The sequence below is a fragment of the Diorhabda sublineata genome, chromosome 6 (assembly GCF_026230105.1).
Source record: "Diorhabda sublineata isolate icDioSubl1.1 chromosome 6, icDioSubl1.1, whole genome shotgun sequence".
NCBI lineage: Eukaryota > Metazoa > Arthropoda > Insecta > Coleoptera > Chrysomelidae > Diorhabda > Diorhabda sublineata.
Window position 1 is genome coordinate 35,537,095 of NC_079479.1, and position 18,111 is coordinate 35,555,205.

General features: G+C 27.7%; 2 protein-coding genes across 3 annotated transcripts; both read left to right on the plus strand.

Annotated features, from left to right (window-relative positions):
* The first annotated feature begins 1,859 nt into the window (after window positions 1–1,859).
* On the plus strand, window positions 1,860–13,710 carry LOC130445090 (orexin/Hypocretin receptor type 1-like). Of its 2 annotated transcripts, none has more exons than XM_056780589.1 (8): window positions 1,860–2,077; window positions 8,220–8,451; window positions 8,556–8,866; window positions 9,698–9,845; window positions 9,902–10,120; window positions 11,470–11,653; window positions 12,163–12,275; window positions 13,387–13,710. In XM_056780589.1, the coding sequence occupies exons 2-8, from the start codon at window positions 8,268–8,270 to the stop codon at window positions 13,620–13,622; spliced, it is 1,395 nt and encodes a 464-aa protein (XP_056636567.1). In that variant the 5' UTR covers window positions 1,860–2,077; window positions 8,220–8,267; the 3' UTR covers window positions 13,623–13,710. The 2 variants fall into 2 exon arrangements, with proteins under 2 accessions (XP_056636567.1, XP_056636568.1); XM_056780590.1 differs by having other exon boundaries at window positions 11,476–11,653.
* Window positions 13,711–15,820: 2,110 nt separating this feature from the next.
* LOC130445091 (odorant receptor 33b-like) lies at window positions 15,821–17,366 on the plus strand. Its single transcript, XM_056780591.1, has 5 exons — window positions 15,821–16,179; window positions 16,679–16,781; window positions 16,838–16,942; window positions 16,992–17,150; window positions 17,231–17,366. The coding sequence occupies exons 1-5, from the start codon at window positions 15,821–15,823 to the stop codon at window positions 17,282–17,284; spliced, it is 780 nt and encodes a 259-aa protein (XP_056636569.1). The 3' UTR covers window positions 17,285–17,366.
* The last annotated feature ends 745 nt before the right edge of the window (window positions 17,367–18,111 follow it).

Consider the following 18,111-nt stretch of genomic DNA (forward strand, 5'->3'; position numbering starts at 1 on the left):
TTCCTAACCACTTCCGAAGTCTGACAACGCCGATCAAATGTGAATTCGTACTTTCAGACACCAGTTTTTATAAAAATATTTCACCCAAACGTTTTCCAAACTATTTCAAGATTAATATTCCAGTAAATTAATTCATATTTTGATTGATTAGATATTCAATTAAAATTGTGATTACTAACAAGTTTTATAATAGCTTAACCGGCTAAATATAAACGGAATTCTTAAATGAATAATTTCTTGTTCGCACTCGTACGTACTTGTAAGATTGTGTGATTTATAGGCAATTGTTTAACAAACAAGTCATTTTGGTGTTTAAAACGATCCATTGTTGTAATTATTTCTAAAATCATTACCGTTTGTACAAAGGAGAGAATTTAAAAACAATTTTGATGTTTTTAGTAATGGTAAATCGTTTATAAGTTCGGAAAAATAATTTTGTGTTAACTTTAACACACTAATGTGATACAGACTAAAACTATCATCGTTAGTATTTCAAAATGAAAATATTTAGAACATTTAATAGGTTATATTTAGTTAAGTCCACCTCCCTTACCAGTTTAATGATTTTGCAGAGAGAAATTTTATTTCGTGTTGTAATACAGGGTTAACCGTTATGAGGGACTGCAACTGACATTTTTATGATTTAATCTTTCAGTAAATACTAATAATAATTTGTCAAAATCGAAAGAAAATAGCGTATTATTCATTATACATATATTTAACGGCCTTTGTTGTATTTTCTAACCTCAAATTTAATTAAAAATCGCTTTTCTTAGTTTTATTTTGTCATATTTTGAATTCTGTAAGTTGAATTTGATTATAAATACATTTTTCTGACTTTATATCAAGTGAAAATCATTTTTCTCAAGTTAATTTCGCCCAAACTTGGATTTTTCTGGTTAACCGATAAAAATTGTCTCCTCTGAGCCTAATATCGCCAAACATTTCATTTTTTATCCTAAACTTGGTGAAAAGTTCCTTCTTCTTTATTCAATTTATCAATTAAACCAAAATTGGGAACTTGTAAGTTTGATTTGGTGAACAATTCAATTCCCTAACCTCAAATTTAGTAAAAAATGATTTTTTTTAGTTCTATTCCGCCAAAAATTAGATTCTTTGGCTTTAAATCGATAAAAATTAGTTTTTCTAAGCCTTTATTCGTCTAAAATTGGTTTTTATAAATTTATTATAATGAAAAATTTACTTATTCCGAGTTAAAATTGTTTTCCTCAGTTAGATCTACTCAGAACCTGAATTTTCTGTTTACAAAGCCATAAATTTTATAAACAAAACATGTGATCCAACAATTTCTAATTAGGCACTAGTAATACCCCGTATTATTTCAACAATTGTATAAATTTTATTCAAGTCGCCGTACAGTGTTGCCACAATTTAAAAGCTGAATGTAAAAATTGAACTAGAAAATGTTCTAGATTGTACCAACTTCAAACAAATTTAATAAAATTATAGAAAGATGTATAAACATAAGTTTAAGTTATAGACTGTGTCAATTATTATTTTAAAGATGAAAAATTTATATAAAGTTTACCGATAAAATTAGCAATGCAGTACAAAAACCTCACGATCTAAATATAAATCAACTTGGCTCTGTTTTCTAATTATTGTTACAATCTAGTACAATTTCTAGTTTATTTTATTAAACTAAAATATAAAAAATAACAGTGAAAATGTATTAGAAAAAAGGAAAAATGTACTAGCTTATAAAATACACTAAAATTACTAAAATTGTACTAGCTCTGGCAACACTGTCGCCACATTCACGTGTACAGAAACCGTCAGTGAATATGCATAGCGCATGCGCCGATGATCAAATATACGAACGTATAATATTATTCCACACAAAATTCGTGTTGATTTCTGCAAAGTGTCGCGGGAAAATAACAGTTTTCCAGTGTATAAATCGACGATTTTCTTGAATGGAAATCATCATAGCAGTGATTGAAATTTAGTATTGTGTTATTAAACGTCATCCGTTGATGAGTGTTAGTTACGAGGGGATGTAAAATTGTGTGCACACCCAACTATTGAAAACTGGAAACAATTCTAATAGAAACAGGTAGAAATTCTAAAATTGGGATAATGTTCATATAGTTTTATAGTTTTCAATAATTTTAGTTTTTCATTGTATTTCACATAGACATATTAATGTTGGTTATTTCAAGGTGAAATGTTATGGCCAATTTTACTGCCGGAATTAATTATTTTAAGTACTAAAATTTTATTGTAATATATATTGAATCAATGGAACGTTTTTCTTTTCGAGAAAATACGAAAATTTTCACTCAGAAAATTGTTTAATTATCGAATTTCGCTTTAAATACACGTGTTTTACGAAATAAGCCTTGCGGACGTAATTTTTAAATGATATTTCGTAATATCTAGGAATGGAGACATTATATAAGCTTTCAACAACTACTTTTTCTCAATTTCCCTCCGTTTCAATTGATTTTTTTTTTCATTTTTCCCAAAACTTACGAAATACTAATATTCGTGTCGTAGAAAAACCATAGTATACAATCCGTGAGTAAAGGAAACTTTAGTTTTACGATATTTCGAAAAAAATGTCGTACATATTATATTTGTTGAACTCATAATATATAAAATGGAATTTTCCTAATGGTTTTCATCATTTTAGACTCGATTTACAATAATTTAACGTCTGGCAGAAACTATTGTGAACAATTCGTAAATAAAATGAAATTTCATTGTCAAAAGTACAATTAATGTTTATCTATTTTTGCTAATTTTTTCAAAAACTCACAATAAAGGCAATCTTTTGTAAGAAATATCGTCGTACAATAAATATTGTGATTGATTCGTATGGAAAGTAATATTTTGTTGGTAATTTCAATTTCATTACATTTAATATTCATTTTTAGTACTTGAATTAGTCAAAATTTCGAAAAAAGGGACAATAATTCATTAGAAATAATGTCGTACAAAAAATATTGTACGTAATTCGTATAGAAAATGGAATATTATTTTCAATTTTCTTCTAATTACTTCAAAATTCCAAAGAAACACACAATAATTCGTTAGAAATAACGTCGTACAAATAAATATTGTGATTGATTCGTATGGAAAGTAATATTTTGTTGGTAATTTCAATTTCATTACATTTAATATTCATTTTTAGTGCTTGAATTAGTCAAAATTTCGAAAAAAAGGGACAACAATTCATTAGAAATAATGTCGTACAAAAAATATTGTACGTAATTCGTATAGAAAATGGAATATTATTTTCAATTTTCTTCTAATTACTTCAAAATTCCAAAGAAACAGACAATAATTCGTTAGAAATAACGTCGTACAAATAAATATTGTAATTGATTCGTATGGAAAGTAATATTTTGTTGGTAATTTCAGTTACATTACATTTAATATTCATTTTTATTGCTTGAATTAGTCAAAATCTCGAAAAAAGGGACAATAATTCATTAGAAATAACGTCGTACAAAAAATATTGTACGTAATTCGTATAGAAAATGGAATATTATTTTCAATTTTCTTCTAATTACTTCAAAATTCCAAAGAAACAGACAATAATTCGTTAGAAATAACGTCGTACAAATAAATATTGTAATTGATTCGTATGGAAAGTAATATTTTGTTGGTAATTTCAGTTACATTACATTTAATATTCATTTTTATTGCTTGAATTAGTCAAAATCTCGAAAAAAGGGACAATAATTCATTAGAAATAACGTCGTACAAAAAATATTGTACGTAATTCGTATAGAAAATGGAATATTATTTTCAATTTTCTTCTAATTACTTCAAAATTCCAAAGAAACTTTACAATAATTCGTTAGAAATATCGTCGTACAAATAAATATTGTAATTGATTCGTATGGAAAGTAATATTTTGTTGGTAATTTCAGTTACATTACATTTAATATTCATTTTTATTGCTTGAATTAGTCAAAATCTCGAAAAAAGGGACAATAATTCATTAGAAATAACGTCGTACAAAAAATATTGTACGTAATTCGTATAGAAAATGGAATATTATTTTCAATTTTCTTCTAATTACTTCAAAATTCCAAAGAAACAGACAATAATTCGTTAGAAATAACGTCGTACAAATAAATATTGTGATTGATTCGTATGGAAAGTAATATTTTGTTGGTAATTTCAATTTCATTACATTTAATATTCATTTTTAGTACTTGAATTAGTCAAAATTTCGAAAAAAAGGGACAATAATTCATTAGAAATAATGTCGTACAAAAAATATTGTACGTAATTCGTATAGAAAATGGAATATTATTTTCAATTTTCTTCTAATTACTTCAAAATTCCAAAGAAACAGACAATAATTCGTTAGAAATAACGTCGTACAAATAAATATTGTGATTGATTCGTATGGAAAGTAATATTTTGTGGGTAATTTCAATTTCATTACATTTAATATTCATTTTTAGTACTTGAATTAGTCAAAATCTCGAAAAAAGGGACAATAATTCATTAGAAATAACGTCGTACAAAAAATATTGTACGTAATTCGTATAGAAAATGGAATATTATTTTCAATTTTCTTCTAATTACTTCAAAATTCCAAAGAAACAGACAATAATTCGTTAGAAATAACGTCGTACAAATAAATATTGTAATTGATTCGTTTGGAAAGTAATATTTTGTTGGTAATTTCAGTTACATTACATTTAATATTCATTTTTATTGCTTGAATTAGTCAAAATCTCGAAAAAAGGGACAATAATTCATTAGAAATAACGTCGTACAAAAAATATTGTACGTAATTCGTATAGAAAATGGAATATTATTTTCAATTTTCTTCTAATTACTTCAAAATTCCAAAGAAACAGACAATAATTCGTTAGAAATAACGTCGTACAAATAAATATTGTGATTGATTCGTATGGAAAGTAATATTTTGTTGGTAATTTCAATTTCATTACATTTAATATTCATTTTTAGTGCTTGAATTAGTCAAAATTTCGAAAAAAAGGGACAACAATTCATTAGAAATAATGTCGTACAAAAAATATTGTACGTAATTCGTATAGAAAATGGAATATTATTTTCAATTTTCTTCTAATTACTTCAAAATTCCAAAGAAACAGACAATAATTCGTTAGAAATAACGTCGTACAAATAAATATTGTGATTGATTCGTATGGAAAGTAATATTTTGTGGGTAATTTCAATTTCATTACATTTAATATTCATTTTTAGTACTTGAATTAGTCAAAATTTCGAAAAAAGGGACAATAATTCATTAGAAATAATGTCGTACAAAAAATATTGTACATAATTCGTATAGAAAATGGAATATTATTTTCAATTTTCTTCTAATTACTTCAAAATTCCAAAGAAACTTTACAATAATTCGTTAGAAATATCGTCGTACAAATAAATATTGTAATTGATTCGTATGGAAAGTAATATTTTGTGGGTAATTTCAATTTCATTACATTTAATATTCATTTTTAGTACTTGAATTAGTCAAAATTTCGAAAAAAGGGACAATAATTCATTAGAAATAATGTCGTACAAAAAATATTGTACGTAATTCGTATAGAAAATGGAATATTATTTTCAATTTTCTTCTAATTACTTCAAAATTCCAAAGAAACAGACAATAATTCGTTAGAAATAACGTCGTACAAATAAATATTGTAATTGATTCGTATGGAAAGTAATATTTTGTTGGTAATTTCAGTTACATTACATTTAATATTCATTTTTATTGCTTGAATTAGTCAAAATCTCGAAAAAAGGGACAATAATTCATTAGAAATAACGTCGTACAAAAAATATTGTACGTAATTCGTATAGAAAATGGAATATTATTTTCAATTTTCTTCTAATTACTTCAAAATTCCAAAGAAACTTTACAATAATTCGTTAGAAATATCGTCGTACAAATAAATATTGTAATTGATTCGTATGGAAAGTAATATTTTGTGGGTAATTTCAATTTCATTACATTTAATATTCATTTTTAGTACTTGAATTAGTCAAAATTTCGAAAAAAGGGACAATAATTCATTAGAAATAACGTCGTACAAAAAATATTGTACGTAATTCGTATAGAAAATGGAATATTATTTTCAATTTTCTTCTAATTACTTCAAAATTCCAAAGAAACAGACAATAATTCGTTAGAAATAACGTCGTACAAATAAATATTGTAATTGATTCGTATGGAAAGTAATATTTTGTTGGTAATTTCAGTTACATTACATTTAATATTCATTTTTATTGCTTGAATTAGTCAAAATCTCGAAAAAAGGGACAATAATTCATTAGAAATAACGTCGTACAAAAAATATTGTACGTAATTCGTATAGAAAATGGAATATTATTTTCAATTTTCTTCTAATTACTTCAAAATTCCAAAGAAACTTTACAATAATTCGTTAGAAATATCGTCGTACAAATAAATATTGTAATTGATTCGTATGGAAAGTAATATTTTGTGGGTAATTTCAATTTCATTACATTTAATATTCATTTTTAGTACTTGAATTAGTCAAAATTTCGAAAAAAGGGACAATAATTCATTAGAAATAATGTCGTACAAAAAATATTGTACGTAATTCGTATAGAAAATGGAATATTATTTTCAATTTTCTTCTAATTACTTCAAAATTCCAAAGAAACAGACAATAATTCGTTAGAAATAACGTCGTACAAATAAATATTGTAATTGATTCGTATGGAAAGTAATATTTTGTTGGTAATTTCAGTTACATTACATTTAATATTCATTTTTATTGCTTGAATTAGTCAAAATCTCGAAAAAAGGGACAATAATTCATTAGAAATAACGTCGTACAAAAAATATTGTACGTAATTCGTATAGAAAATGGAATATTATTTTCAATTTTCTTCTAATTACTTCAAAATTCCAAAGAAACAGACAATAATTCGTTAGAAATAACGTCGTACAAATAAATATTGTGATTGATTCGTATGGAAAGTAATATTTTGTGGGTAATTTCAATTTCATTACATTTAATATTCATTTTTAGTGCTTGAATTAGTCAAAATTTCGAAAAAAAGGGACAACAATTCATTAGAAATAATGTCGTACAAAAAATATTGTACGTAATTCGTATAGAAAAGGAAAATTTAATGTCAATTTCCGCTGTCGTACTAAAATAATAAAAAAAATTCTGCTAGCTTTCATATTATTCCAATGGAGGGACAATAATTCATAAGAAATAACGTCGAACAAAAATTAGTAAAGTAATTCATCCAGTGAATGTAATTTTATCATTAATTTCAGCTATTTAAGATAAAAATTATAGTAATTCTTCTTCGAATTCTTCCAATTTCATTATTCTTACAAAAAAGATACAATAGTTGTTAGAAATAACGTCGGACAAAAATTATTGTAAACAGTCTCAACGTACTTCAGATGAAAATTACATAAAATACACTCTATCACTCTTAATATATAAAAAAAACCGTCTAGCACTAAATATTCTTCACAGTTTGTATGTTAAGTAGAATTTTATTGATAGAACGGAGAATCCGAAATATAAATTACTTCAACTGTTCGAACTAGGATCCTATTTGATAAATTAACTTATTGGGTATGCAACCAATCAAACTACTACGTCATACTTCATTATAGATACTTCCGAAAGAATCTCTCTCACTCGCGCATGCTCTTTGCATAACTCTCCTTCGTAACATACGACGTTCAATTTTTAAATTCTTATCCTTAACAAATGTACACGAAACGCCATTTTAAATAGAAAATTCAGCCTCCTTAATTAAAATAATATAGTAAGAAAATAATATTTCATTGAACCAAAACCAAATAAAAACATCAGCGCGGTCTTTAACCGTCGCTTACATCTAACATGATTTCCGGTGTTGCCTATTCGACATTATAACAAATTCATTATTTTAAGTTAATAAATGATTGTGTTACAGTTTTCAAAATCATTTTAGTAGTATCGTTCATTTGATTATTCAAATTTAATATTAGTATTCCGAAATCCTCTAAATCCCCATAAAAACCGTCAACCTTTAACTACTGAAAATATTCATCCTGGCAACACTGTTACAAGCTCCACATCCATCTCAATAATCAACTTGTTATTCAATAACTGGTTTCATCTGCTTTATTCCGATATATAATATAATAGTACGGGCGCTTATTTAATAAATAATCTTTTATAGATACAAATTTTACTTTTTTTATATTTTGTTTGTTTCAGGATTGTAGAAATGGGAAAAATCTGTTTAACTAGATAAATTAGAGCATCATGAAACCAAAGTTTTATCCATTTATTGTCTTATTTCTTTTATTTTGTCGAATTTCTTTATCGCATTTGGATTTGATTAATTTAAATATAACAAATACAGTTGCTGTCGACTATATTGTATCAAATAACGTTGAATCTGTTACGAAGAACGAATCTAGTGACATTAATTCAGTGGATAGAGAAGGTAAAGTGTTTAAAATGATAATTTCAGGTAATATTCGTGTATAGAAAGGTTACTGACCTTGCTACACGTCAAGCAATCTTATTCGGTTATTAAATATGTTGTAGATTATACGAATAAGAGTACAAACATAACTTTTGAAGCATACTTAGAATACATTCAGCCTCGGGTATGGACTTGGGTGTTGGTTGCTTTCCATTCGATCGTCTTCGTCGTGGGGCTGATAGGAAATTGCTTGGTGTGCGTGGCTGTTTACAGAAATCACAGTATGAGGACCGTCACAAACTACTTCATAGTCAACTTGGCACTAGCTGATTTCATGGTGATTTTATTCTGTTTACCTCCCTCGGTAATCTGGGACGTGACTAGCACCTGGTGGTTCGGAACGGCGTTATGCAAAATCGTACTTTACATGCAGGTAACCGTTCCGAAAATAATTCCCCATCTTTAGATTTGAAATGTAAACATTCAAAACCGACATTATATATATGAGACAACCTGTATATTTATATTTGCAATTGTTACTAGTAACTCACATTTTTTATATAATTGCCCCGTTTCCCCCTACATAACAAAATTCTCCGGTAATTTTCTTATTTAACGAGTACGTGTTGATAACCGTTCCGAAAATAATTCCCCATCTTTAGATTTGAAATGTAAACATTCAAAACCGACATTATATATATGAGACAACCTGTATATTTATATTTGCAATTGTTACTAGTAACTCACATTTTTTATATAATTGCCCCGTTTCCCCCTACATAACAAAATTCTCCGGTAATTTTCTTATTTAACGAGTACGTGTTGATAACCGTTCCGAAAATAATTCCCCATCTTTAGATTTGAAATGTAAACATTCAAAACCGACATTATATATATGAGACAACCTGTATATTTATATTTGCAATTGTTACTAGTAACTCACATTTTTTATATAATTGCCCCGTTTCCCCCTACATAACAAAATTCTTCGGTAATTTTCTTATTTAACGAGTACGTGTTGATAACCGTTCCGAAAATAATTCCCCATCTTTAGATTTGAAATGTAAACATTCAAAACCGACATTATTATATGAGACAACCTGTATATTTATATTTGCAATTGTTACTAGTAACTCACATTTTTATATAATTGCCCCGTTTCCCCCTACATAACAAAATTCTCCGGTAATTATCTTATTTAACGAGTACGTGTTGATAACCGTTCCGAAAATAATTCCCCATCTTGAGCAGTGTATTTTTACAGAGCCTATCGGTGACAGTGTCTGTATTAACATTAACTTTCATATCGATCGATCGGTGGTACGCTATTTGTCACCCGTTAAAATTCAAATCTACAACGGGTAGAGCCAAAACAGCCATCGGAATTATTTGGATAATAGCGATGGCGTGCGGTGAGCGAAAATACTCAAAATGAATTAAAAACTGTGTTTATATAATCACGTTTCAGAACTACCCGAACCGCTCTACTTGACAGCTGTACCGTATCACGAAACGTACTTATATTTAACACAATGCGAACCAACATGGTCGACGGAAACGGATCTGGTGTTCTTTTTGATTAAAATGATATTTTTCTATTTTATTCCTTTGGTGTTTATGTCGGTAGCTTATTTACACATAATAAGGGTGCTTTGGAAATCTGGAAAATTACCGTATCAACAAAGGGGTGAGATTTTTGTTATTTGTCTATGTGAATAGTGTACAAACTTCAAGGTTGGAAGACGATAGGTTACCCAGTCCACCTGTGACGTAATCTTTTTAAAGATGGTAACTTATAGTTATTTTTTCCATATTTTAACGAAGTAACTAATTTGAAATATATCTATATTTTTCCTAATTTTCAATTAAAAGATCTAAAATAACATTAATTTGACTGTACTATATAACTTGAATTCATACTAAAGCGCGCCAAGTCAATCTCCACTTTATAAACCAGTGTTGCCAGACTTTTTTTATGATGTTACTTCAATTTAAACTACTGTTTACATCAAATTCAGATTAGAAATTCACTAAAAAAGCGGATACTCAGTAAGAATTAACCATAAATAACACAAATCGAACGTAAACACTGTTTATTATTCGAATAGTTTCCAGCAGATGACGTAACGGTTTCCCTCTTCCGTTTGACTTACCCACGTTATTGGGCAACCTATCATTTACCAGCCTTGTACAAACCGATCGTGTCAGGTACAACGTTGCCAGTTTATTAAAAAAAAATTGTATCTATGAGGGAAACAAAGTAACAGTTTAATAATCATAAATTGTGGATAGAATAAAAAGTTAGAGATACGGAACCATAAAATGGTGATAAATATGAAAATAACATTCTCATATATTTATAGTTGAAAACGTTATTATATCGGAAAAAAAATAATTTTATTTCGTAAAACAGTTGTCGACGGTTACAACACGGCAACGTTGTAAATGTCATAGTTTATACGCATAATTCAATTAAATTTGTGAGAACTTTGTAAATGTACACCTGAAGACTTTTAATCAGATTAATTTATTATTAATTATTCTGTATTTGTTGATGATAACTATCGGGTTAATTCTCAAGGAAACTCGTACATATTTTAGTGATTTTTCTATTCGTGTCATTGAACTTGTTGGAGAACTGTCGGTTGCATACCTTTCACGTATTCGTAAATATTATTGAAACCAATTTAAATAATCTAAGTGTTTGAAATAATTGATTAATATCGATTAAACAACAAAACTGTTATTTTTTTTTCTTTAAATGTTATATCTCGTTTCAAACTTGCAAGTAATAAATCTAATTCCAATTTATTACTTCCTATATGAACGAAAATACCACGATATTGGTAGCAATATGAAACACAAACCTTTCAAAAACTTATTAGAGAGATTTTCTTTTCAGCAGATATCCAATTTAGTAGACTACAAGCTTATTCGATGATTTATTGCTTTTGTATAACATTTTTCTTCTTCTTTCCTTTAGAAGAATTATTGGATAAGTTTGAATAGAACTAATGAGAATTTATTTATCCGAAGTTGCAGAATTCACTGGTACTAGATTCAATAACAGTACGGGTCAATTAAATACGTTCGCCATGAATATGAACACTAGCACGGAGGGACAAATACGATCGAGAAAAAAAGCTGCAAAAATGTTGGTGGCTGTCGTTGCAATGTTTGCAATTTGCTTTTTTCCAGTGTATTTGTTATCAATTCTCAGGTAAGAATAAACACTGTCCATTCTGTATATATATTTGCATTCCTAATTCAACTTTTGTGAAAAAAATCGCGAATCCTAACCTCAATAATATTGAGAAGTACAGGGGTGGATTTAGGGGAAGAAATAGGGTCATAAGTCAGATCCTAATAACTTTCTAGAAACTGGAGGTGGTTATGGAAAAGTGGAAGGTGGATGAAAAACAAAATGGAAGCTATAATAATGACATAATAAAAACATACAAACCATTTTTTTCTACTAATTATATGATTTTTTAAAATACGGCCCTGTGCTATTGAATGCAGTGGCGCCCTCGTCAGTGATCCCGTATAACACAATTGTCATTTCGAGTAGAGATTAAAATCGAATAAAAAACGAATCATTTTCTATTAATTTTGAAAATAACAACCGAAATTAGATTAATATAGAATCAAAACCACTAGTGCCCTTTTTTGCCACACAAAAATCGATCCAAATATAAACAAACATCGGAATATTTCTATTTGTTACAGGATGACGGTGCAATTGAGTAACAGCGATCCGAACAAAGCATTTTCTTTGATATCTCATTGGTTGTGTTACGCCAATAGTGCAATTAACCCTATAATTTATAATTTCATGAGCGGTAAGTAAAATATAGATATAAATCCGTGAAAATAATAAATAAAATGTCCTATTGTCGTACTATAATTAATTTATTTACTTTATATAAACTAGAAAAGCGAATGGTAACATGGCTGTTATAAGAATCGCGTTTTTTTCGATATTGAACTGTCAAAGTTTGACGTAGAAGGTTTTTTTTAATTTTAATTCTCGACAATTTAGTTTTCGAATAAATACTAACCTCTAATTTTGTACGATCGTGTTACTTTCCTGTTAAAAAATATGCACACTTTCACAAATTGATGTATAAATACACAAAATTAAACGATTAAAGCGAGTCCAATACTAGCACTGATCATAGAATAATATTTGCACTGAATCTTGAACTCGAATATAAGACAGTATTGTCTTTGACGAAACAGTGTTGCCGTAACTATTATGTTTTCTTCGAAATGATGTTAAAATATTTATCTCGAGTAAAAATATGCATTTTTTTTTTGGAAAAAACTACAAATTTTTGTTTATAACACCAAAAATTAGTGTAAATACATACAATTTTAATCTTATATGTTCACAAAGATATTCATTGAGGTAATATAATATGCTTATCTATATATAAAGTAAAATATTTCAAGAATGAAAATTAAAAATGTATGAACTCAAATTTATACTATAACAACACTATATATTTTATTTGTAAATTACATGTTAAAATTATCCAGTTACGTTAACATTTTATCAAACACGTTGAATATTACATTAAAATCTGATAGTTAGATGTGATCTGGCAACAATGATATGAGATAATCAAGCGAGTAGCGGGGAGATGAAACTTTTTATTTTCAAGGGCGCGGCAAATGGATTGCGATGTTGTCAATAGTTTTATACGGTTTGAATTGAAATCACAAGTGGACATAAACGTCTTTTTGCGTGATTTTTTGAGAAAGAAGCTTTTTAAAATTATTAATATTACAAAAAATGGAAATAAGAATAATGTAAAATGGTTATTATCAGTGATATGGCATCAGTATATTTTTCGTTGTCATGGAAACGTTAATTAATTAACAATATATCGCCATAACCGATAAAAAAACATATGAGAATCGAAAAAAAAAACTTTTTTTCAATTACAGGGAAATTTCGTAAAGAATTCCGTAGGGCATTCGATACATGTTTTCGTAAAAACGATGGAGGTCGATTTTTCCAACAATCCGGAGGTACCCTGTATAATAAAGATTCGGGTTTAGTTTCCAGAACTTATTCTAAAAACGACTGCGAACTACGAAAACTTAATACAATTAAAGATGGCGACGATGCGAAGCTTGTTAGAAAAAATACGAAGTCCAGCATATTACAAATGGACATTTGAATCATTTTAGACAAAATTTCGATGTAATTTTTATTATTTATTAAATAAAAAATGTTCATTTATACAGTATGATTAAAGATAAACACAATTTGTTTGTAATTTTTCTTCCTTAGCCTTTTTTTATTTAACGATAATATATTTATAATTAACCGATTAAGTTTGGCAACAGCGCCGAAAATTATCACCACACGAATCCATGCTACGTCATTGAGGATATAACACGCTACTTCTTCAACAAAATACGACCTTTTAAGACAAAATTCGGTATCTCAAAAAGATATTTTATTCTTAATTTGTAGATATTGAGAATTACTAAAATTAGACATTACACTAAAAAAAGTTATTCAGTCTTGAACTACTACTAAGCAGAAATGACATTCTTCTTTTTTTTTTGAACAGTTGGTCGTTACCTATAAATGAATTAACTATTCGTTTGATACGGATGTAGAACAGAACAAATATCGTGATAAATATAAGTTAAAAGTCAAGTGATTTACGTTTAATTTATCGAAAAAAAAAAAATGGGAAGAAATTAATAATTTATACGATAAAAAAGACCATCTGGATTTACACTATATAATTAAAGCATGTATATAATCTTGAATTTTAAAAAAATATTCCTTTGTGGTTCATAATTAATTTAGGTATAAAGATGTCTGACGAAATATAAAATCAGTTTAGATAATTATTTTGTTAGTACGCGTTAGAATTTTGTTGATAAGATGATTGATGCGAACACGTTTTTTTATAGTAAGTTCGACTTTTCATTTTCTCGAATTCTTTTAATTAGTCCGGTCAATTAAAACAATTTCTATCCAAATTTTTTGGTTAATAATGTATTTGACTTATTTATGTATTTAAATCGTATGAATACAAACCTGGATATTACGTAATCAGTCGCAACCAGTATTCCGTATAGGCAACACATTTCACATATATCTCAAACGCCATCTTTGACTTGAAACATCAAGTTATTTAAAATTTAATTTTTATGAAATTAAAGCGATGTGTTTTCAAGAATATAAAGGAAATTTACTTTTTGGAAATGAAATGATATTTATTTATTGTATTTCACATTTCCTACCTTTTAAAATATTTAATTCAACTATGACTAAATTTATTTGACAACTGACAACCCTGTTAACTTCCGGAAGTGATGTATCCGTACTTAGTCAATCTAACCACGCTGTTCGAATTATTTTAATAAAATTTTACTCTTTCTTTAGAATTTGATCAACTTTCTTAAGATTCAAATATTGAGTTATTTTGAATTTGATATTTTCCGCTTATTATAAGTGTATTATAAGGCCTACCATAACTTACCACGTTACTCTAATGCAGTATATAATCGACAGGAGTTTGTAGATATCGGCTCAAGATTAGTAAAAACAAAAGATTATGGAAAAATGGTGTTTTGGGGAGCATATTTTTTTCTAAATCCAATACAGTTGTGGCCTGGGATAAAAATAGATTTGAAAAGAAAACTCTATCTATCAATTCAAATAGTTTCAATGTTATTTGCCATGCTGTGTATTATTGGTTATATTTTGGACAATTTAAATGATTTTAACAAATCCTCATACGGGGTGTGCGTGTTAAACGTACCGTTTACGGTAAATTTATCAAAATATATCGAATCAAAGTTTCAAATCTGATTACATAATTGGAATTTTTTAGGCATTATTCAAATTATTATACATGTTGTACGATAGCAAAAAGTTGAAACATCTAATGGACGAAATAATGATAAAGTTTTGGCCATACGATCTGATAAATAACAAAGACCCTTTTTTTAAAAATTGCTTCTATGCTCATAATTTATCGTGGTTTTTTTTATTGTTCATAGGTACGTACCAAAAAATTTTATTATAATCACTTATAAAAATTATAAACATAAAATTGAAACAGAAACTGAACAAACTGTGAGTTTTATAAACCTTCATTGTTTCACTAAACAGCTGACTTGCTTTCATAAAGCTTCTTCTTTTTTATAAAACCATAGAACTTTACGGAATATTAACAAAAACAATATTGTTTGACTTGTGTTAACAACGAAACTGATTGGAGTAATAGAATCAATTATGACATCATCTGAATCGATGATATCTTTATTATACCGAATGTACTTAAAAATGTATTAATTTATTGACTCGAAGATGATTAAATATAATTAATTTTCAGGAATCTGCTACTGCGGTATGATGGTTTTAACACCAGTATTTAGCGATGAGAAATCTTTGCCTTTTCCCACGTCATTATTATATAATTTCACTTCATCTCCCAGTTACGAAATTTTGTATTTTATACATTGTTTCACATTTCAATTTTTCATACATTTCACCATAGCGGGAAACGATATATTAATACTAGCATTCTTATTGGCCGTTTCACAACAATATTATATTTTACGATCCAGTTTCGCGGCATTCGATACAGAGGTTATGTTGAAAGTGAACAAAAGTCTCAGAAAAAAATATGGTGATAAATTGGAACTGAAATACGACGAAAGAAAAGAATATTTGTATAGATGCGTTCGACAACATCATATGCTTCTAAGGTAAATAATTATTTTTCTTACAAGTATATAAAAAAATTAGAAAACAATCTTATAAATCATATCACAAACAAAATGGCCGAACTGTCAAGATCAGTTGTTGGATAATAATCAGTGAAAACCTATCCGGAAATTATGATTTAGTTAACTCATGATCTGAATGTTTTCAATGAACTGATTCGATCATATATAAGTGAACTAGAATCAAAATTTTAAAATAGCTCGAGAGTACTCTATACTAATGTCGTAATCAGCTGTTTTATGGCGCCAAAATACAAATAATAAGTTTATGATCTAGAATACGAATGAATATTTCAAAATTTCGTAATTACTTACTACTTATGATGTATAGTTTTTGTGCAATTGTTGAAATGAAGGATAAAATGAGTGTTATACTAATTTTTATTTGGTACATTTTATTAAACTTCGAACAGGCAGTAAGATTTCGCTCCACACCAGTACAAAATGTATAATTACCAAAAAAATATGCATTTTTTTTCAGTTTTACTAAAAAATTGAACTCGACTTTAAACCCATTGGAACTAAGTCAACTAGTTGTTAGCATAATCGCTATATGTTTTGGTATATTAAGAATAACAAGTAAGGTAATTAAACTCAAAATATAGTTTCAGATATATTGTATTCATAGTCCCAATTTTAGGGTAACATAAATTCGGCAGACATTTTTAGTAGTTTTTATTACATCACTGCGTATATATTCCAATTAGCTATCGATTGTTACCTTGGAACGTATTTATTCTATCAGGTTTGTACGACAGCATGTAAAGTTGGTTATTTAACAGGATTTTTCTTAGGGAAGTTTATTACCAGATTCTATATTCTGTTGTAACTGGCAGAATTTAGATGACACAAAGTTAAAGAAAGATTTGATGTTTATATTGTTGCATTCCCAAAGAGTTCCTCAATTTAGTTCTTATGGTTTATACAATATGAATATGGAGTCTTTTCTAAGGGTAATAACTTTAATTGACATTTTTTAAGTTAAATTAATTTTAATAATTGAATTAACGTTTATATTACGTATAATTTGTAGGTACTTAGGGTGGCATTTTCGTTTTATACCATGATGTCTAACGTTGGTAGATAAATTAACTTTTTCACACATACACTCATGCTAATATTCAATTATGCACGATATTTATTAAATAAATCTTTAAAAAGTACACTGTTATTGCTTTTTATCCTTTTTATTTACTTCCTTCGTAAATAGATCTAAATTACTAAGAGTGAGGTTAAGTATAACTACAAAATAATAATAAATATTTATTATTTACACTAACACATATATATATGTTATTCATATTTTAAAACCCAATTTTCGCATACACTCTTTGTGTGCTTCAATAAGTTGTTGGCAGTTCTCTTCACCATTCTCTATAATACTAAAAAATTTAGCGGGTAATTTCCGTTTATAAACATTTAACCACACTGTACAGATGTTTTTATTGAATTATATCCTGAATATAAGGAATTTTTGTGCTTTATTACTCTGATATATATATAATTTTATAAAATACATTATGTTTATAAATAAAAATAAAGTACTTACCAAGCATCTCTAACTTTTTTTGTTTCTGGACAAGCACAACACGGCTTCAATTTTTTCGGTTCGGCTGGTTCTTCAACTGTGTTACTAGACGCTGCATCGACTTTTTCGTTTAAATTTCCCATTATTATTATTGAAATTACGTAATTCAAATATTTGACGCCCAAAAATCTATAGACTAATTCAAATCTTTAGAGTTAACCTATCTTGTGTACAGCTGTCATTTGTCAAACGTCGTCGTTAAAAGCAAAATAAATTGTTCGTTTCTTTGGCTCCGTTCAGTTAGTAGAGCTCAATTAATCTTTACCGTAGTAACGTTGAGTCCTAACAAAGCCCAAAAAACTGTTATAAGTGATTCGTAATTAATA